Source organism: Lithohypha guttulata (genome assembly GCF_036872675.1).
Source record: "Lithohypha guttulata strain CCFEE 5908 chromosome Unknown scaffold_4, whole genome shotgun sequence".
In the NCBI taxonomy this organism is placed as follows: domain Eukaryota; kingdom Fungi; phylum Ascomycota; class Eurotiomycetes; order Chaetothyriales; family Trichomeriaceae; genus Lithohypha; species Lithohypha guttulata.
This window is the reverse complement of record NW_027042753.1, coordinates 2,702,244-2,723,176: the sequence shown is the minus strand read 5'-3', so window position 1 is coordinate 2,723,176 and position 20,933 is coordinate 2,702,244. Positions and strand designations below refer to the sequence as shown.

The window sequence follows — 20,933 nt, the reverse complement described above, 5'->3', positions numbered from 1 at the left end:
CAGCATGCATGTGCTCGTTCAAGAAGGCGCATGCGGCGTAATTGGTGGGGTTGCAGCTGATGCAGCAGGAGCGCCATTAGGAGCAGGGGCAAGTCGTTTAGCTGGTGGTTCATCAACAGAAGTGTCGCCATTTGCAAGCTTTCTCTTTCTACTCGGCTTGGAGGGTACAACTTCACCGGCTGCAGTGTCAAATAAATCATCCGGAAGCATCCAACCCTTGCAAGGCACTACTTCGAGGAAGTGCTTGCTGGGGTCAATTTTGTCCCAAGTATAGCATCGATCCTTGAACATCTTTGTCTCGACATGAATATCAAGATTCCTTGTTTGCTCAAGCAGAGGAGTCGGATCTATGCCAATGTAAAATGTATAGGTGTAGACAGGAATGCCGGTATCGATCTTGGCTGGAGCTGCATCGTCGCCGTTGGTAGCTGTGCCTGCGCCACCAGCGGCCACCAAGTCTGGATCAGTCGACTCGATCATTGTAGTCTCGGCGATCTTGTACTTCATTTCTCCTCTGCGTACCTGTCTCACTTGCTCTTCGTTCTCGCATTGGTGCTGACGCTTAACGGCTTTAATGAAAGGACGCGCAAGCATGATCATTTTTGTGTTGAGATCTAGCGCGCCGACAAAGTGTCGAATTTTAGACTCGACCGCGCCAGACCAGGCTTTTGCCTCCTGCGAATCTTGACAAGCCGTGATAATGCTCAGATAATACTTGTGGTCCTTGGTGAAAAAGGTATGCTTCTTCAAGAGGTCAGCCCATTGGGCTTTACCCTCAAAGATATCGCCTGCAATTTTGAAACCTCGATCAATTTCGCGCAGAATGACTGCCTTGTTGGACAGAGTAATGTTAAAAGTTGCGCACATGCTAGGGTAGGCTGGAGTTATCACAGGCATAAGGTTCTTCTTGTCGCCAGGATACAATTGTGGATTCCACGTCCTCTGAGGTCCCTTCTCGATGTCTTGTAGCTGTACCGGAGTGGGCCAGTTCCAATGCTTCAACACGTTGAAGAACTTGTGTACCAACGTTGCTCCAATTGCTTTGGGATACATCTGACATACTCTTCCTACTAACATGGCCCATGCAACTCCTCCTGGATAACCGACAATATTCGCATAAATAGCTCTTCTCTGGGCCCATAACTTTATAGCACGCAGGGCGGTTCGGAAGGTCTTTTGCTCGGGGACAAGTTCGAGGATCGTGTCGGTGACACGGGGCCCAGTCACAGCTCGGATGGTTGCTTCATCGAGACCATCAAGAATTTTGTTGTCTCTCAGCTCGAAGTCGGAAGGAATGGTCTGCCTGTTTAGCGAGGCGAAGATCAGATCAATTTCTATCCCGTTGACAACAAGCTTGATGATAGGAACGAAGGCATCTGGCACAGCTGTGCAGGATGTGACAGCCTCAGGGCCAGCAATTCGTCGCAGGATATCCGGAAAGAATTCAAAGAACTGTTCGCGCGTAGCACTCTTCGGCGCAACAGCCAGCGTATCGATATCCGAGCCAGGACCGTACACACCCAACCTGTAGCTGCCATATGGATAAATCTTGCCGCCTAACTGGTCAAGCTGATTTTGTGGTAGACCTTGTCGGCGGCCAGCTTCTCTGACAAATTCTCGGTTGGCTTGATTCAGTAGCCTCAACGTTTTGATACGCTTCTGTGTCTCATCATGAGTCTCGTAATTATTGTTTTTCTTGAGTTCTTCCACCAGTTCAGCGTTCTTCTCGTTGTCCAGAGGTGTAGGCAAACTCGTGGACATAGGAGGAGTTAACCCCCATTGCTTGGTTGGCTGCGCCATATTTCGGAGGTAGATACTATCGCTTGTACGATTCGGGACGAGTAGGCGACAAGATCAACATGTGATCACCGACGAGGTGTCATGGAGATGAGAGGCATCAGTGACAACCCTTGCCTCTCTTTCACCTGTGACACCAAATTGTTTGAGAAGTGCTCGCCTGCCCCACGCCCCACAAATAAGTCAATGAAATATCAGTGAAGACTTCCACCTCTTAGTAGGGTTTGTGGTTGCGGATGGAGTGGCTGGAAAGCTGGGACACCACTTAACCAGAACTTACGCCTGCTGTGCAATACTGCGCCTGGCTGCCTACTAACACTACATACGCTAGTGGTTATGGTTCAGGGACAGTGACAAGGTTTAGAAATGGTAGCTTTGCCGCAACCAGCTGCGGCGGCCACGTCCCGGTCAGCAAAAGTGTCAGTTCCCATAACAAATCTGCGGGCGTGCCCCCAACGTGGCGGCGTGCTACACATGTTTCTGGCGTAGCAACGACTGAAGTTGTACACTCAGGCCATCGATCAATCAGGGGCAATGCGAAAGACTGCATAGGCTTGCGACTTTCAGCAACAATGCCTACCGTCGGACCTCATTTTACATATCGTGCCTCAACCTCCTAATGGTACTTGGTGAGAAGGGTCAGCTGCGAAGGACAAATTTCTATCATGTACCATGGTGTCGCTGATCTAGCGCTTCGATATGATCAAAGTTGCTGGCAGTATCCAAAGGTAGACACTCTAGCAAACCTCACTGCCTCTAGCAAGCTAGATCTGCTTGAACGACGAGATGTCCCTATGCAGTTGGAGTGTCTCTGAAAATCTTAGCCAGTCTCTCATCGAGCCACTTGACATCTTCCATATTGCCTGGTGGCCCTCCTGCCCAATGTCCCCAGATTGAGGGGAAGATATCAAGAGTGCCAACGTCTTGGTTCTGTATCATTGTTAGCTGCTTTTAGCGCGAACGCAAGTGAAGAAACCTGAAGACAACGCAGCATAGGTAGTTCCAGTCAACTACAGATACTCGAGACACACTTACCATGCATTTCACCTCATACTCAGAATCCTCGGGTCTGCTTCCAGTCAGCTTGGCAGTTCCACGCATAGAAAAGATGGCATCTCACGGGAAGTAAAGATCTGTCTTACTGGGGAGCACCAGTGTTTTGGCCTTGATTGCTGCCATCGCCCTCTCAAAATCACCATTGTACGGTTCCTGCTGGCTGACATCTCCCGACTGCCACGTCTGTAGCATTACTAGCAGATTCTCTGGATCCTTTGACAGAGCCCAGGCTTCCCAGAAATTGACCATGAAGTCCTCCAGGTTGTTGGCATTATAGAACTTTTCGTGCAATTTTCCACGATAAAATGCCTGGGAGAAGCCCCATCCAGCATAGTTTCGAGCAAAGGCTTTAAGTCCCACGGTGCGCTCTTCGTCGGTCCAGGTTCTGACTTCTTGACCTTTTGCTTCGATGCGTCCCTTTCCAGATCCTGCGCTAGATAAGCCTTTAGCGGCGATGAGGGCAGATTTGACGCCCTCCAGAAAGACCTGATTATGCAGCGACGTCTTTGCTGAGCCACAAAAAGGGACGCAGATATCCATAAAATCAGGGTATTGTGTGGCCCATTGAAAGCTCTGCCCTGCGCCCATAGACCATCCTGTCACAGCTCGAAGATGTTTGATACCGAGCTTTTGTGTCAGTAGCTGATGCTGAGCACGAACGTTATCATAGAATGCGATGTGAGGAAAAGGGCTGTTGGATGAATTAGAAGGTGAGATGGACTGGCCATTGCCGAACAAAGCCGTTATGATAATGAAGTATTTGGATGGATTGAGTGTTTTGTCCTCTCCGATAAGCCATTCGTTGTCACCGATTGAGCCAGAATACCATGACGGATAGAGAACAGCAGGCAGGGAGGGCTCCCCAAATGTCTTGTAGGCTAGCCATGTCAGATTTTGTAGTATGTTGGCACCACCTACCTATGAAGGCACCAGGCAGTGTCTCGCCGTTCTGCAGGCCAAAGTCCCCCAGATCGTAGGTCTCGTAATCAGGCATGGTCGTTTTGTTGTATCAACAGCGTGCTGCGGGGGCTAGTCTACAAGAAAGAGTACCGATGGGCTTAATCACAAGAAGGACGTCAGTGACCACAAGGCAAGAGCATGTATCTGTATCAAGTCTGTTGTCTAGGTCACTGCCACGTCCCGGTCAGCAAAAGTGTCGGGAGCACGCCCGTAGTTTCGTTTGCTGAGCGGGACGTGACTGCATGATATCGCACTGATATCATACGACGTCGTAGCAATTCTCCAAGAACATCGCAGGTAAATTTCCCCATGGAGTTTGTGCTTTTCTTACACCTTGCTGATAAATCTGCTGCTGCGGGGGTGCGAAGAGGTACAACAAAATGCAAACCCTATCATCGGAAGGGTATTTACTTATCGAAACCTTGGCTTTGCTTGCAGCTACGAACTTACCAGGGACCGCAACACGCTGTGTTTAACTAAAGCTGTCGAGTAAATTCCTGAAGATGGGCGAAGCTTCTTATTCTGCGCCACAAGAAGCGCAAGAGAAACATGATGCGGAGGTCGTAATCCAAAGAAATCCTCACGGTGACTTTGCAAAGGTACAAGCATCTCGACCAGACTGGGATCATTCCAGAAATTGGACGTATACGAAAACAGTCGATACCGAATGGAAGTATGGCAGCGGGTCCAACGACAAGTCCAATGACGATAAGAAGCACGTTGAGATAGACCCTAATGGCCCAGGACGAGAGGCTCGTCTAAACTACAAGCTGTTGATATCAGCTATCATACCGCGACCAATCGGTTTCCTATCGACGCGCAGCAAGGATGGCTCAAGCACCAACCTTGCGCCATTCAGCTATACGCAGATGTTCAACCACGATCCTCCTATCTTTGGGGTCGGATTCAGTGGCGGATGGGACAATGCAAAGGATTCGTTGAAGAATTTGACTGAAAGTGGAGAGTGCGTGATCAACGTTATCTCCGAGCACTATATCGAGGCTGCGAACTCGTGTGCAATCGACTTACCATACGGGGTGTCGGAATGGTCGGCGAGTGGCTTGACACCTGCATCATGCACAATAGTCAAGGCCAGCCGTATCAAAGAGGCGATCTTCAGTGTTGAAGGGAAGTTGATGTCAACCCAGGAATTCGAATCTCGTGTGCAACCAGGGAAGAAGACTGGCGTTCTGGCCCTGATAGAAGGTGTACGTTTCTGGGCTCGAGAGGACGCCATAAATGAGGACCATAGTCTGATAGATCCCGCTGTTTTGAGACCAATTGCACGACTAGGTGGCATTACGTATGCACGAGTGAATGACGGTTTCGAGCTTCCTCGACCCATGATGAAAGAAGAGATCAAGCAAGGGAAGCTGGAGGAGAGCATGTTGAAACCGAAGGTGCCAGGACAATGACTAGCAAAGATTTAGATGAATAGGACTTTTGGACTTTGTACAGAATAGAGATAGTATGCACCGTTCTTGATAGGCGCATTGAACTCGAGGAGGGATGATTGAGTAGAGCATATTAAGCTCTCCAGGTACCAGGTACCAGGTACCAGCGGATGCGCTAAAGCGTCCAGATGCACATCATTCATGGAAGCCGCTGCTAGCGCCAGCCCAACTGCAAGGGCGCTTCTCGACTTCCTCTGCAATTGGCTGCCCATCCTACAGGAACGGATCTCCAGTATTAGACCGATACGGGATAAGGAGAAGAGGAAGGGTCGATTGATGAATTGCGAATCTTTGTACGCTCGAGTTGTGGCAGGCACACATCTTCCCTCGTTTTCAACTCTTTTTCGTAAATTTTGCTTTCGTGCATGGACCATCATACCAGAGAAGTCGAGAGATGATTGGCAAGCGCCGTTGCTACTCTTTCTCGTGATCGCAACCAAGGCTCGAAACAGCCTTCGTGCCAGACGCGAAACTGCACACCTCATTGCCATCTCGACTCATGATCAGCAGCGCATATCAATAACTCTTTCAGTTCAGCAACCATGGAAGCAGCGCCTCACTTCTTACCACATCCTCTGAACAGAGCCGAAACCTATTCGCCCTCCAATTCGACCGTTGGTAGTGACTGGTCTGGAATGAATACCTACAACGGTGGATTGCGCCCTGATGCATATCCTCCTCCTCCTCCTCCACAGAGAGGTGACTCAATCTCACCACCTGATATACACGGCAATAGCTTCGAGGCTCGCCCCCCAAACCGTGCCCAAACCTTTGCAGCTGTTTCTCCCGTTGAACAGTACGACCGCCGAGGACCCTCAGAAAATGGCTCACGCGCTTCGTCAAGAGCAGGCTCTTCCAGAAACAGTGATATGTCCTTAAGAGATCCCAGGAGCCAAAGATATCAAAGGGCTGAATCTGAACTTCGACAACATTACGCAGTTTTACGAGCCTATTTGAAAGGTAGTGCTGCCCAGCCTCCAAGAGCCAATAAAGCGAGAGACAAACTGCTTCGCCTGTCCCCCGTACAGTTCCACGAATTGAGCACAGATGTCTTCGATGAGCTACAACGACGGCAGGCTGCGCAACCCCTACCCGGTAGACCTCCTCGCATGGATAAAGTTCCCCCTTTCCTGCAACCCAGACCTGATTTCCACGAGAAGCGCAATCAAGCAAGGCAGAAGCTTTCTTCCTTGCAGATTGCCCGTTTCCGAGACCTTGCTACCGATGTTTTCTGCGAGCTCGAGAGGAGATTTCCCCACTTTAATCCAGAGAACAAAAGAGAGAGTACCCGATCGCTATCCAGGGGACCTGCACCAAGAGTTCCTAACGGCATGCCGCCGGCACTTAATGGCTTTGGCCCGCCATCGAGGTCGCATACAGCCAACACTTCGATCTCAAGCAATGCCGGCCTACGCCCTCGAAACGGCTCAATTCCTCAGCTCGATATCAATGCTTCCAACGAGTTTGGACGTCCCATGCCAAAGCAATTCCAAAGCAACACCATCACTCCAAACAAGAGCACAATGATCGAGGACGAAGATGATGACAACAGTAGAGGTACAGGAAGCTACAGCCGTTCCAGTGATGCCTTTGCTTTGGAAAGTAGTCTGAAGAGCTCGACGAGTAACCGCGACACCTCTGCTACATCCATGACAGGAGCAAGCAGGGACACAAAATCTGTTCCCCAACTTACAGATGACCTCCAGAACAGAGTTGCTGATCTAGAAAGCAAACTCGAGGCCAAAGACGTAGAGATCAATGAGCTGTCTAGCGCAGCAATGTTGAAGGACAAATTGCAACAGCAAGTGGATCAGGTGGAAAGTTTAAACAGCTCCTTGAGGGAGGAGATTGAGAAACTACGTATAGAACATGCATCTCTAGCCTCACAAGTGGCAGCCTCTGACGATAATGGGTGGGAAAACAAGCACAACGAGCTTGAAGAGCAGCATCAAAGGCTGCAGTCCAAGTACGATCAACAGATGAAGATGACGGACGAAGTGAGCAAGCAGTTTAGAGCTCACATGGCCGAGATGCGAGCAATGGCAGATGAAGGTAGTGACAGCATGCAAAGGGAGGAGCAGTTACATGGCGAGGTTCAGCGTCTAAAAGAGGAGGTCGCAGAGTGGAAGGCACGGTATACCAAAGTGAGAAGTCAAAAGAAGGATGCAAGATTGAGTACCGTTGGGTTGAACAACGATGATGTGGAGAAGTCTAAAGTCCTGCGAGATCAGTCTTTCTACTCTTCCGATGGCTTGGTGAGTGATGTGCATCTTACAAGGTTCCAGCTTTCCATCAACGAGCTCTTAAACAGTGGTCATGGTCCGGACCCTGCAGCAGTCCTGAACCACGTAAAGGATCTGGTATATGCCGTGCGAAGCATCACGGGTGATGTCGAGAAAGCGATGGATGGCGAGAAGGACGATGAGCTTGCCAGGAAAAGGCGCAAGATGAAAGCCAAAGTGTCGGCAACAGCCAACAATGTCATCACTGCGTCCAAGAATTATGCTGCAGCACATGGTATTTCACCTGTAAGCCTGCTTGATGCTGCAGCATCTCACTTAACAGCAGCTGTAGTCGACCTTCTGCGCAATGTCAGGATTCGACCTACTCCAATAGGTGAAGAAGGTGAGCTGACAGAGCACGACGATCAGCACTTGACACCTGTCAACAAAAATGGATACTTCAAAGTCAACGGCCACGTACGGAAGTCGAGTGAGGCAGACAGTGTCTATAGTGCTCTGAGCGATCCATTGGAACCTGATCCTCGCACACCAGTTGGACCTGTCCAAGATGAGTCGCGTGTCGACGACAACAATTACGGTCTTGGTATCGATGCTACTCATCTCCAGCAAGATGACATTGAACTGGAAGAGTTGAAAGTGAGTCGCCTACCACATCTTCCTTGAATGGCACTAACACGAAATCTAGGTTTACCTCGGTAACCAAACAGATGTTCTTGTACAGAATGTCCAGACATTAGTGAGGGCCGTTCGCGATGATGGTCGGACTTCCGTTGTTCGAGATCACGCCAATGGTATCCTCGATGTTGTTGATATCATTCTTGCTGCAGCTGAGGGTGGAATGGAGCAGCCGACCTCTTTCCGAGCACTCTTTGTGCATAAGGTATCAGGTGCATACGAAAAGCTTAGTCAAGGCAAGATCCAACTGGAGAATGAGGTGCAAAGTTCAACGCAACACGATGGGCAGCCTGCGGCGACAGGGGTTGCACAGTCATTTCCGCCCTTAGCTTTCCAGGTTGCCAAGGCAGCAAAGGACCTGACAGCTGATGTCGAAAAAGTCGTGACAGGTGAGCAGGCAGATGCAGATGACTTCAGCTGAGAAAGGGAGATCAGATCAGATCATTTGTGCTTATTGCAGCAAAGTTAGCGTAGCCTTTATACCATAGAGCGTACTTGATAGGGATTTGGGTGCAGTCCTTTCGTATTCTGAGAAGCAAGATTGACTGCATCATCGACTTAGCATGAACTGTCTTCTCATTCTCAATACAAGTGCGAGAGTCGTGCGTCAACCATCGCAGCTTCCTTAATACAATTTTTGAAAAGCGTATAAAAGTGGTCTGCAAAGTCTGAGTCAGTCTAATTGTCGAACGGACCTTCCATGAATCAGGACTTGGCGAGGACTCGGTGAGCTGTCGAGCTCATCTACCTCATCGATGCTCATCAACGTCAATCTCAATCGCAATCTTTCATATTCAATCAAGTTCTTGTACCATCGTCTTTCATCTACAGTGCCTTCTTCTGTACTATCATCAAAACGGAATCAGGCTGTACCAATACTTTGTATCCAGGACTACAGTTTGCCCCTGATCTCATAACGACCTATTCGAAGCTGCTCCCTATATCTCTGAGCATCAAGACAACTTCATGTGAGTGCTGCATTGCACCTCCTGTCTCAAGCCCAGCCGTGACGACGTGCTACGAAATGGCGACCATGAAGCTATAGGTTCTTGCGCTGACTCTTTACCACAATAGCCCGAACGAACCAGACGTGTCCTCGCGACTTTTCTTGGCAGAGCCTTGGACCCCGCAGCGCTTAATATTCAGGCCGTATATCCTTGTTGCAGCCATGCCCCTCCGCATGTCAGGTCCGTCGTTGTTGAGATCATTCAATGCAGCCCCGCCATCATGCAACCGGGCATTTCTCTCGTCGAAGCTTACCAGTCCTCGATATTTCTCCTCCACCTCATTCAACATGACCAAAGCGTGGTTTGATGTCGAATGGAGCGATGCCCGACTGGATCAGTCGAGGAAGCAGGCACGAGCACAAGGCGAGACGATACCTTCACGTAAGCTAGCTGCATAGCACACCCACAGGCTTGTCTGACAGATTCAAAATGCTGACGCCTTACAGCACATCGTGGCCGGATCGAGTTTAAGCTCTACGACGATGTAGTGCCAAAGACAGCAGAGAACTTCCGAGCACTATGTACAGGCGAGAAGGGCTTCGGCTTCAAGGAATCCAAGTTTCACAGAATCATCCCACAATTCATGCTCCAGGGTGGTGACTTCACACGGGGCAACGTGAGTGCACGGCTCATGCAAGACTAGCTGGTCAAAATGCTGATGTGTTTGCGACAGGGTACAGGCGGCAAGTCTATCTATGGTGAGAAGTTCAAAGACGAGAACTTCCAGATCAAGCACAGCAAACCTGGTCTACTCTCCATGGCTAACGCTGGTCCAAACACGTGAGTCGAATACGCGAAGACTTTGCCTATTTCATCAGCTAACGTCAGCCAGGAATGGATCACAGTTCTTCATTACCACCGTTGTAACGTCGTGGCTGGATGGCAAGCACGTCGTTTTTGGCGAGGTCACTAATGGTATGGATGTGGTGAAAGCGCTCGAGGCGACGGGCTCAGGCTCAGGTCAAGTCAAGTTTGACGTCAAACCCACCATCGTCGACTGCGGTGCCGACTCGAAATAGAGAACTGAACCCGAGCTTCGTTCCCACAAGCAGAATGTCCTAAGTTCCTCATGGACATCCACCAAGATACACGACGCGCTGTGTCCCCACAGCAGCGTTAGAAGAAGAGGAGCATATAATGGCGTGGTCCTAGCAGACAACGATACACACGTCCATCTGTCAAGACCTCAGGGTGTTACCCTGTTCAAAACACAACAATGTTCCGCGTTTCATCTCCATGGTTTCGTCTCACACACTCGGTCTCGAGTCTTCCTGCGACAGAATACTTTTTTCTCCACACTCTAGCTAACCCCACCTCTAGCGATCACTTACTCCACTAACGGAGCTAGAAACATTCCCGAACATGTAGTATTGTCTTGGCTTGTGCTTGCGGCTGCTTGGGCAGCAACGCGCCATGCAGAACATAATTATCCAAGCAAAACAACGTCTCACGTGCATGGGTCGACAAGCTTGTCGAGGGTTGGTATTGTCGGACACAAGAAGACGTTACTCAAGCTTCGAGGTTTTGAGAGAGACAGTCTTACAACACTTCGTATCTGTTTCATATCATGTTCATTACAGAATTAGAAAGACACGCTTTTTATGTATGTACGTTGTGCCGGCCTGCTCATGCAACGCTCCTCAAATGTGCTGGCTGCCGTGAGCGCCAGAACGCCATGCGAGACGTATGCGACCAATTGAAACAAAATGCATGTAGCGCCACGCCTATATGACAGGACTAGGAGGAAGAACTAAACACCTCCAGCTAGCTTAACTAGTCCCATTCGTCATTTTTAAACTCACTGGTACGTTCAAAGCACCACCCTGGGCTCTTTTGTATGGCTCGACAGCTGCCGAGACTGGCGTTGTCGATCGTGTCGGTGCTTGGCTCCTGTTGTGAGCCATGTGAGCCCGGACGAGGTGCCCTGCTGCAAGGGCACTGCATAAACTCAACTCGCCTGCTAGTACGGCGGCAGCGACTATACGTGCTAGTCTTCGAGCATTCTCGCCTGGCGTTGTGGGGTGTGCGCCTTTCACACCGAGCATTTCGAGCATTGACGATTGTGCTTCGAGAATAGTGCCGCCACCGATAGTGCCGACTTCGATCGAGGGCATTGATACACTGATTTGTAGGTTGCCATTATTACTGATGCTTGTTAGCATGTTTACTGATCAGGGAGAGGGGTTAGACTTACTTCTTCATGATGGTGATACAATTACTGCTCTCCACGTTCTGCGCAGGGTCTTGACCCGTAGCGAGAAATACAGCAGTAACGATGTTTGATGCGTGAGCATTGAAGCCACCTATAGCTCCAGCCATAGCACTGCCAATCAAATTTTTTGAGGTATTGAGCTCAACTAGCGCGTTCACATCACTCTTGAGAACGTTTCTGACCACATCGCCAGGTATGATCGCTTCCGCCACAACACCTTTACCTCGTCCGTCAATCCAGTTTACGGCGGCGGGTTTCTTGTCTGTACAATAATTTCCAGACACCGATATAATTGCCATATCGTCGAAACCACACTCCGTGGACATGACATTCAGGGCTTTTTCGACACCCTTCGAAATCATGTTCATACCCATAGCGTCTCCTGTTGTTGTCTTGAAGCGAATGTATAGATAAGTGCCAGCTATTGCAGTCTTCAAGGACGAGAGACGAGCGAATCGACTTGTGGAATTGAAGGCTTCCCTCATCTTGCTTTGTCCATCATCAGAGTCGAGCCATACTTTAGCTTCTCCAGCTCTAACAAGAGTTGGGAAGCCCACGCAGGGACCACGAGTCATACCGTCAGCCGTCAGAACAGTAATGGCACCGCCACCAGCATTGATTGCTTTGCAACCTCTACTTGTGCTAGCCACAAGCACACCCTCTGTTGTTGCCATTGGGATGAAATAACTCTGTCCGTCAATGACTAATGGTCCTGCTACGCCTAGCGGCAATGGCAGATATCCAATGACGTTCTCACAACATGCTCCATGAACAAGTTCGTAGTTATAATCTCGATATGGTGCTTTGGATCGCTCCAAGGACGAAGTAATGGATGCTGTAGCAGGTGTCCGAGATATCATAGCTCTGCGAACTTTGACAGCTCTGACGAAAGAATCCAACCGGGTCATTACGCCAGGGTTCTCTAAAGTCTTTTCGATAGCATAACCAGGGATCTTTCCCTTCAAAGACAAATCAATCAGCTCCTCGTCATTCAAGTAGGCAGCTTGCTTTTCTTTGAGCATCAGTTCTACATCCTCTTTCGTTCTTGTATGACCATTCGCTTTGGGTGTCTCCGGTCTTTCACTTCGTACAGCAGGTGGTGGGTTCAATGGTGCCAGGTTAGGCACAGCAGGCGTTGTAATTGGTGTAGGGGTGTCTTTCAAGCTCCATCTTGCAGCGTTGAACAAGTACCCATTGAGAATCAAGCTCAATGTCAGTGCGATTAATACCCACTTACTCAGGATAGGATCTTCCAAGCTCTGGAAAATGCTCTCGATGACGTGACCGCCCATGGAATGCAGAATATGATTGTAGTCGTCAAAAAATCCCAGGTCATCATCCATTGGTATAGTGTTTTCCAGAGCATACCTAATTGGTGAAAGGACAGTGACGTATGCCTCGAGCTTCTTGCTTTTTGCTAGCACGTATATCGCATCCAGACCATTTTCTGCAACTTTGTATGGATCTATTGGTGTGGGTGCTAGGACATTTGAGATGGAGCTTGTGGGTGTTTTGGAGTGAGAAGCGCGGAAAGGAATGGTAACGAGATTGATAATGTTGAGAAGAACGAAGCCGGTAACCATCCAGATCTTGAACTTTGGCACAACACTGGCTTTGATCTTCTCGCCGAAAATGTTGAAGCCCATGGTGCTGTCTGAAGAATCGTTGTTCGATGCCACATTCTCGGCAACACGAGGTTGAATACCGTCTTCTTCGAGAGCCTTTCGGAGCTCGACATGACGTTTGATGCGATTGATTTCGAGCTTGATGCAGAGGATAGTGGTATAGAAGGTGAAGAGGAGGACACAATCGAAAAACAATATCCAGGCAGCCAGAAAGCAGAATTGACGTAGACCACCCTGAACACCGGAAGCAGCACCTAGAACAAGGATGAAGATTTCGATGACATAATCTCTCACGATCTCGAACCCGACTTCCTTGATAGCAGCTTGGGTGGCTTCGAGCACAGAAGCAGGACCGCCTGGTGCAGCCATTGCAGAAGCAAGGACGTGGCCGTTGGCTCCACCAGCTTGCCTCTTTGTATCATAAGAAGCTGACAGCACGGCACGGGTGAGCATGATAGCCTTCTCGAAGCCGATCGTGACGACAAGGAACGGCAGGCCTTCAGAGAGCAGGACCAGATTTATGGGAACACCCATCTTAGTGGTTGTGACCAGACCAAACAGGAAGGCGAAAACGCTGTTGAGCAGGATAGACACAGCTAACCAAGCCTTCGAGCCAAGTCGCTTCATGGACACAAACATAGAGATGAAGGTCAAGTGCATAGCCAGATAGCCTAGAGCCATAATGACAATGTCGAGGGTTTCAGCATGTTTCAATAGATCAATGAAGATGGTCCAGCCGTTCAGGAGCCAGTTACGATATGAGCTTGAACCAGTGGCCGAGTGCCAGGCAGCCTGCATCCTCCACAGTTTCGTCTTGTCATTTCCTGACTGAATCTCTTTCGCACTCTGCAAGAAGTCGGCAAGCTCTTTTTCAGGTACATAGTAGGCCAGACTCGTGTCTTGGGAAATATGGGTCAAAAGGTTCGAGGTACTGGGTACAGAGATGGCAGTGATGTTTGAGGGATGAGGAACGTATTTCGGAGTAGACTGACCAGCATAGTCAGGGAACACAAATGTTGTCAAGGCGTAGTGTTGTGCTCGTGCTTGTGCTAATGCAGTGTCTGCATCCTCCAGGGTACGCCATTTCCAAGCGGTATTCTTGGACAGTTCTAGAGTACGGCTCCCTTTGAGCAAGGAATCTATATCCACCTTCTCGTTATCCGCAGCAACCTGCACACCTGTATCAAACAAACTCTCTTGCAACAAGCCCACGTACGAAGTGCTCGCAAGCACAGCAATAATGACCAGAGTGAAAATAGGTGAGGACAAGCTCAGTCTAGAAACAGAAAGGAGTGTGGACGTGATTGCCTCGTAAAGGCGACCATTGTTGCGGCCGATGTCGCGTAGCTGCTTCGGCAAGAGGTAAGAACCTCGCATGGTGAAGGTTTGTGGGGAGAAGCGGTGAATGGTGAAGGAGGAAATGCAGGATCGGTAATGTGGAGGCCTAGCTCATACCGTCGGGCAGAACGTGTCGACAACCGAGTGACGACGGTGAGCAATCGAAGTGCTCTGTTCGTCCTGTTCAGGAGGTTGTGTATTGATTAATGCAACACTGCTTTGTGCTGTAAGCAGTCCGTACTTTTTGCTACAACTCTAAAGAAGCAGTACCAGTACCAGTAGGGATAGTGAAGTGCACCCTATCGCACGGTCAAGGATTGCTGAGGGACTGGAAGCGAAAGTGACAGCGTCGGGTATACTCAAAGATGTAGCAACTGCCAGTGTCTCGACATGCTATTGACAATTCCATTGCAGCTTCTCTGCGCCGTTGAACAATCCTAAATTTTGGGGATTTAGTGGCGGCCAAAAGCCTCCATGCGATGCAAGAAAGCCAGTCAACCGACCAACCAAACGCCAGCTCGTGGGATGCTCCTTCTCGGCTTCCACAAATGCAGGTCGTGCCACCTGTACAGATCTATTCCAAGCCTGGTTTGGTGCCAGCTCCCCGTCTCTCGGAATGGCTCAGACTGGTTAGGCACTGATTTCTGCTATCCACATTCTGCAGGAACCATCAATCGTCCCCACGCATAGCTCGGAGTTTCTAGTCAGTCAGGGAAAAACTTTCGTGTTGCACCAAAATGATTTCTTCGACAATGGGTACGATAGCCTATAAGAACTCGACGGTCAATATGATACCTGCATAGATGCCTATATCAACTACGTCGGAAGGCGCTTGGGTTCTGTGTCATGCCTAGCTGTAGCGTGAGAGTGATAAGCCACATGTGCGGTGTCGTCATTCCCAGTATCGTGCAAGTTTATTCCTTATCCTCTTTATCTATGTCGCGGCCAGTCAGAGACCAGATCAACAGACTGAATATCCTCAAAAAGTAGAAGAATTTTTATATTCAGGGTATCAAAACGTAGATTTGTACATAAATTCATTATCATAAGCTCATAATTGGCATAAATTCCCAGCTGCCCGCCCTGCAACACAAAATCAGGCGCATTGTGTACTTCTGCGGCATAACAGAATAAAAGTGTTCTTGTCGAACAGAGTTTCCCCATCTTCTTCCTTACCACCTGCTATCGCAACTCCTTTCTTTGCGACCTTCGTCGACTGAGTTGCGGCAACAGGCCAGGTCAGGCCAGCCAATAAAGCCAGGCACCTCAAGACGCCATTCTCTCGCTTCAGGTTCAGCTTAAGCAGGAACGCTGAGGAATGGGGTTCTGAATAAAAGGTTCCATACTCTTCTGGCGCGTAAGGAACCAGAGGAGTTGGCAGTGACATGCTCCGAATGGGTTGTTCAGGCTGCTACATCCTGTTCGTCGTGCGGGTTTTTGTGGTCGCAGCTCGTACACGATTTGGTGTTGTGCGCTGTCAGTAGATTATGCACAAGACGTCGAACGTCCAGAGTGTCATTTCAAAATGCCAGTGTGGTTGATTTCGTCAAATCGTAGTATTGGCTTCTTGTCGAGTGCAATACGGGTGCACTGCAAGGAACGAAGTCCACCTCAGAGAAAGTAAATGCTGAAGGTCCAACAATACGTGATGGCCTATAGCGGTGATCTGTGTGTACGTACGTCCCTCATATAGACATGCAACACATATTCTGGGAAAGTGATTCGAGGTGTCAATGGTTCTTGTTTTCGCGGATTCACAATGCCTTCACTCCACCTCTTCGATTCGAAATAGCTGAGACACTTCCAAGTCTACAATCAGCTCTCTTGCATTGTTTGTCCAGTAGTGGTCTTCGCCTTTCGTGTCAAGAGAGAACTGTAGTGCTTCACGAGTCTGTGCAATGGCAAGTTGGACATTTCCCAGCTGAGCATTGCTCTTAGCCACAAAGTACATCGCACCGTATTTGATATCTGCCAGCCAAGGCTCGTTGACGAGGGGATCCGATAAGATGGCCATGTACAAGTTCAGGGAACCCATGAAATCGCTGGCGACAAATTTGCATCTTGCCAACGAAGACAACCTGAGCAGGTTCTGAAGCGAGCTTGAACCGAACGTGTGCTCAACTGCAGCCAAGTCGTGAGCAAGAAGCATTTCGGCGCTTTTGTGCATGCCAAGATCAGTCAAGACGCGACTGTGAAGGCGCGCCAGCTCTAATGCAATGCCGTGATGAGGACCTATGCTTTCATTGAGTCGTTGTGTCAGCATCCTTACTGTAGCCTCCAGCAACCACGGACCCTGGTCGTTGGTTTGTCGCAAAAACTGGATTAATTGAGCTATGGGATGGCCTGACCAAACATCGTTCGCCCAGTGCGCCATCTCCCTTAGAAAGCTGCTTGCGGATGCGGCTCGATCCGGGTTAGACATGTTGTCATTCAACAGCAAGCATAGTGAGATGAGTAGCCAAGGATCTCCCCTTTTCAGCATGTCCGCAAATGTGAACCGAGCTTGTTTGCTGAGTGCGAGCGCTTGTGATGCTCTGTTCTGCTGTTGCAGGGTAGCTTTGGTGCAAAAGATGTCCCAGAGCTTGTTGAAGCGGCGATTAGCTAGAGATTCCACCGGCTCGTGAGGCATCGAGCTTAACGTTATGTCGCAGAAATTGCGCACACCGAAGAGGAAAGACTGAGTTGCAAACTGAAGTCCAGGAGTTAGTAACAAGTTGGGTGATACTTCAAAATCACCCGTAGGCACCAAAGTCAGCTCTTCTTTCACCTCTTCACAATCTGCCATCTCAACATCTCCATCAGGCTCTTGAGAAACTGTTCTGTCGTCGTTGATCCATCGCGCGTCCGGGAAGAGGCTGCCGCCATATTGTCTCTCTTCGACTGGCGAGCCAAGCAAGTCGTTTCCCGAATAAACGATTCCAGGCGATAAGACATTCGATTGAGGTTGACACACACTCCACGTGTTCATCTTCTTCTTTCGTTTCAGATGCCTTTCAGCATCTTCTGCTGTGACGATCCTTCCACCGATGGTGTGTGCTCGATGAACACCTCCGTCTTGTGCTGCCGCTCGGAGGATGTCACCAGCATCCTCATCCTTGATATATTTTTTCAAGTGCCACTTCTTGATGCGGGTCTTATACATCTTTTCCGTTGCATAGAAGCCCTCCTCGCGAAGAGCTTCCATGGTTCGCTCTAGTGTCAGTCCTTCATCAATGTAATAATGAACAATACGTGGTTTCATGGCCTCCCATGAATCCTCCGGGTATGTTCGTCGGGAGTTGACCCCATTCGGTATCGCCATGATGGTTAATTAGTTACATGGACTTGACACCTTCAGCAATTCAGTGTTAGTGATCAGACATCTATCAGAAAATCATCGAGACGGGAGTTGAAGTGTTGAAGTAGAAGTATTCGTCAGCCAGAATGTTCCCATGACAAAAAGGCCTGGCCGCACAATAGGCGCTAAGCAAAAGTGCCGCTAGTCCTCAACAAGAACCGGTGCAGCGACTGACCAACCGGTCAGGACCTTCATGGTCGAAGGAGCTCGTCAAGACACATGATGGAATCAAACACAAAACTCGAAACGTCATTCCAGTACGTTGACCTGGTCCATGCCATTGCTACCTTGGACGAGCACATGAGCGAAGAAACATCGCGTCCCAGATCGAAGGGTTTCGAGTTCCTACTCACTCTATTTCTGGAAGGTACAGCGATGCCCACGACTGAGTGTCAACTCATCAGCACAGCCCCCCACCTTTTCGCCTATCAGTGGTCAGCTCTGCCGAGAGTATGCGCCAACCGCTTCAAGGTGTTCGCGCATCGCGTGCATGCTGCTTAGCGATCGCATTGTGGTGGAAAGGACTTTTTGTCGTTCGTGTCTGTACAGTATGCAGAATGTTGGCTCAGATTAATCTCGTCATTGTGAGAAGACGATACTCGAGTATAGCATCACAAGATGTATGCCGTCATCAGAACTATTTCGTTTGCTACGAGTACGACAAGGATAGCACTGCCTGTGCAGCTACCATTCATTGGCCAGCTTTTCACAGTGTATGGTCCTACACGTCCTCCTATGATCGCCTTTAGCCTTCTCGTATGCTCTATCGCCGTGAAAGGCAATGCTACGTGAAGCAAATGCAATATGTGCTATGCCGAGGTCGTTTGTCTTCATGTGCATGACTCTGAAAATGTCTCACTATCTGGCTGTCTCGAATTCGACCACAATAAAAAATTTGCAAACATTTTGCCTTGACTTGAGCCTGATCTTAGCTTATTCCCAAGACAATCGGCATTCCACTCCTGAAGGCTCGTTTAACTTTCAGTGTTTAACAGAAGTGTGATATGCCAAACTGGTTCCAAAGCTCCGAGGAGCATACAACCAATGCAGAGAGGTTCTGAGACTCTGTATGCGGTCATCTGTCGTCGTTCGACTTTGACAGCAGGCCGCTCTCTGACGATGTGCAAAGATATCTGATCTGTCGAAACATGTCTCGTTAGGGACCGGGAAAGCCGCGCGTGGTCTTGTGATATACTAGAGAATCCGCCATGGTCCAATAGAGTTGCTTCTACCAATTTCATCGCTTCGGTATACGAAATGGATGACCTCCAGTACTAAGCACATAATCGTCCAGACTAATGACTTCGGGCGCTGAGAACATTAAGTAGAGGTACTTCAATGTACCGGATAACCAATAGCTCTGCAAAATGTTAGTGACGACTCCAGTAATGCTGAAGGAAAAGCTTGCCTCGGAAAATTCGCGTTGCTGTAGTTTGCCCTTGGTGGTTACATCAGCAGCTACCCTGTTGCCATCGTCGGTCTCAGTAGCTTTTTGGATTTCCTGAAAAATCTTCCACGCGTTGTCGCGGTACTCCTGGTGTCCTGTAATCCTGTACAAAATGAACATACTTTCGATTGCCTCAGGGCGCAGAGTATAGGATGGATCACGAGCGCTGACGAAGCCCATCGGGAGATCTTCGCGGCCTTCGTAGGTGTTGTCTTCAATCGATTTTCGCCATCTTGTTTCGTCCCATTTGCAGCCATCGAGCTCACAAGGTACCATAGTAAATGCTTCAGGCATGACACCATGTGGAAAGGCCTTGTGAGTCCACATGCAGCCGTTAGTCAACCGTGCTCCAAGATTGACGTGTTCCGTAACGTTGAATATTTTGCCAACGAGTGCGAACATACCGCCTGCAAAACAAGCTAAGTGCTGAATTTCTGGGTCCAGCGGTTCTTTGTTGGCAACACGAAACGTGCCAGGGAAGACGACATCCAACTTTCTTGGTGTCATAGGACGAAATAGAAGCGTTCTGACTATTGCTTCCGAAGCACTACGGTACATTTCTTCATATCTGCTGTCTGTGCCACCAAGTAGAGCATACATTTTGACAATGTTTTCATATGTGACACCAGATGAAACGCCGAGGCTAAAGACGTTGTCGTGGTTGAAAGTCGTGTCCTGCAGATCAAAATACGAGGGCCACATCCCAACCACCTTGGTAAGGTTCTGCCAATCATGTAAAACGTTTACGATGCGCGCAACCGCATCGTAATATTTAGCATTCTGTGCAACCTGAGAAAGGCGAGTGAACTCGAGAAATAGCCCTGTTGCTGATGCTGCCGGCTGGTTCTTTTCCGCTACGAGCTGACCATTCTTAGCCTTCTCAAGATCCAGCCAAACTGATGGCATGCGACTCGGGGTGTCGAAGGCCATATACAGCATGTCGCCTAGCTCTTGCGCTTTCGCTAGTAGTGACGCCTCTCTGGAAAGGTCGTAGGCAGATAACAGGCCCCCAAGATACCGTGTGGTTGTTTCAAGTATTTCTATCGCCCTACGAGACGTTGAGCTCCAATCGATCTGGGCTATCACTCTTACCGCCTCCTCAAATTCTTTCTTCATATCCATGATCCACAAGGTATCGAGGGAGTCATTCAGCGTTGCAGCGTATGGACTGAAGGGATCGTGAAGTGTGATCTATGAGGTGGCTCGTTCCCTCGGCCCCAGTTCTCGCTGCCTATACCCTGTCCATGACTTTTCTGCAACCGTTCTGACAGCTTTACATCGTGCATACTCCACGCCGATACCATAATGATGTGGCTTGCCAAAGACGTATTGAATGCGTCGCAACCCGTGCGGAGCTTGGGTAGGTAACGGTTCTAGCAATGCAACGGGGAAGTGAGGGCTGAGGGTTGACCAGTCAAAACTGCTTCGTTCGATGTCGATGGGCGCTTCTGGATGGTAGAAAGATCTTTCAAATAGATGAACGAAGGCAAGCACCACAGTAGCGACAAAGACCCATCGAATTGTCCGGGGCGATGCAAAAGTGAATGCTGTATCTGGCATATCTCAATAGAGCTCACGGCAGGATGCAATCGAGAAGGAAGAAACAACACGAAGATAGTGCTCGCTGCTTCAGCAGTGCACCGCAGGACACGCGAAGCATTTGTGCAAGGACGTTAGCCAGGTGCATACCTGATTTGATGTGCACATCCATGGCGCGTTCGACAGTCAGCTCGAGGCACCAGGAGCTTCGAGGTCGATGGAATAGCCTGACGATCCGGCACG

General features: G+C 49.3%; 8 protein-coding genes across 8 annotated transcripts; 3 read left to right on the top strand and 5 right to left on the bottom strand.

Annotated features, from left to right (window-relative positions):
* Window positions 1–18: 18 nt before the first annotated feature.
* Window positions 19–1,800, bottom strand: PAP1 (polynucleotide adenylyltransferase; the record flags this gene model as incomplete). Its single annotated transcript, XM_064900483.1, has 1 exon — window positions 19–1,800. One exon carries the CDS (start codon window positions 1,798–1,800, stop codon window positions 19–21), a length of 1,782 nt encoding a protein of 593 aa, XP_064753795.1.
* Window positions 1,801–2,589: 789 nt separating this feature from the next.
* On the bottom strand, window positions 2,590–3,847 carry LTR64_006147 (uncharacterized protein; the record flags this gene model as incomplete). Its single annotated transcript, XM_064900482.1, has 4 exons — window positions 2,590–2,727; window positions 2,833–2,866; window positions 2,918–3,731; window positions 3,772–3,847. 4 exons carry the CDS (start codon window positions 3,845–3,847, stop codon window positions 2,590–2,592), a joined length of 1,062 nt encoding a protein of 353 aa, XP_064753794.1.
* A 469-nt stretch (window positions 3,848–4,316) lies between these two features.
* Window positions 4,317–5,228, top strand: LTR64_006146 (uncharacterized protein; the record flags this gene model as incomplete). Its single annotated transcript, XM_064900481.1, has 2 exons — window positions 4,317–4,398; window positions 4,432–5,228. 2 exons carry the CDS (start codon window positions 4,317–4,319, stop codon window positions 5,226–5,228), a joined length of 879 nt encoding a protein of 292 aa, XP_064753793.1.
* Window positions 5,229–5,809: 581 nt separating this feature from the next.
* On the top strand, window positions 5,810–8,606 carry SPA2 (component of the polarisome; the record flags this gene model as incomplete). Its single annotated transcript, XM_064900480.1, has 2 exons — window positions 5,810–8,146; window positions 8,196–8,606. 2 exons carry the CDS (start codon window positions 5,810–5,812, stop codon window positions 8,604–8,606), a joined length of 2,748 nt encoding a protein of 915 aa, XP_064753792.1.
* Window positions 8,607–9,479: 873 nt separating this feature from the next.
* CSR1_2 (phosphatidylinositol transfer protein csr1) lies at window positions 9,480–10,211 on the top strand (the record flags this gene model as incomplete). The annotated part of the gene is made up of 4 exons (XM_064900479.1): window positions 9,480–9,573; window positions 9,639–9,808; window positions 9,866–9,972; window positions 10,025–10,211. The coding sequence occupies 4 exons, from the start codon at window positions 9,480–9,482 to the stop codon at window positions 10,209–10,211; spliced, it is 558 nt and encodes a 185-aa protein (XP_064753791.1).
* Window positions 10,212–10,961: 750 nt separating this feature from the next.
* On the bottom strand, window positions 10,962–14,406 carry HMG1 (3-hydroxy-3-methylglutaryl-coenzyme A (HMG-CoA) reductase isozyme; the record flags this gene model as incomplete). The annotated part of the gene is made up of 2 exons (XM_064900478.1): window positions 10,962–11,337; window positions 11,387–14,406. The coding sequence occupies 2 exons, from the start codon at window positions 14,404–14,406 to the stop codon at window positions 10,962–10,964; spliced, it is 3,396 nt and encodes a 1,131-aa protein (XP_064753790.1).
* A 1,726-nt stretch (window positions 14,407–16,132) lies between these two features.
* LTR64_006142 (uncharacterized protein) lies at window positions 16,133–17,668 on the bottom strand (the record flags this gene model as incomplete). Its single annotated transcript, XM_064900477.1, has 2 exons — window positions 16,133–16,599; window positions 16,660–17,668. The coding sequence occupies 2 exons, from the start codon at window positions 17,666–17,668 to the stop codon at window positions 16,133–16,135; spliced, it is 1,476 nt and encodes a 491-aa protein (XP_064753789.1).
* A 1,273-nt stretch (window positions 17,669–18,941) lies between these two features.
* On the bottom strand, window positions 18,942–20,273 carry LTR64_006141 (uncharacterized protein; the record flags this gene model as incomplete). The annotated part of the gene is made up of 1 exon (XM_064900476.1): window positions 18,942–20,273. One exon carries the CDS (start codon window positions 20,271–20,273, stop codon window positions 18,942–18,944), a length of 1,332 nt encoding a protein of 443 aa, XP_064753788.1.
* Between the last annotated feature and the right edge of the window lie 660 nt (window positions 20,274–20,933).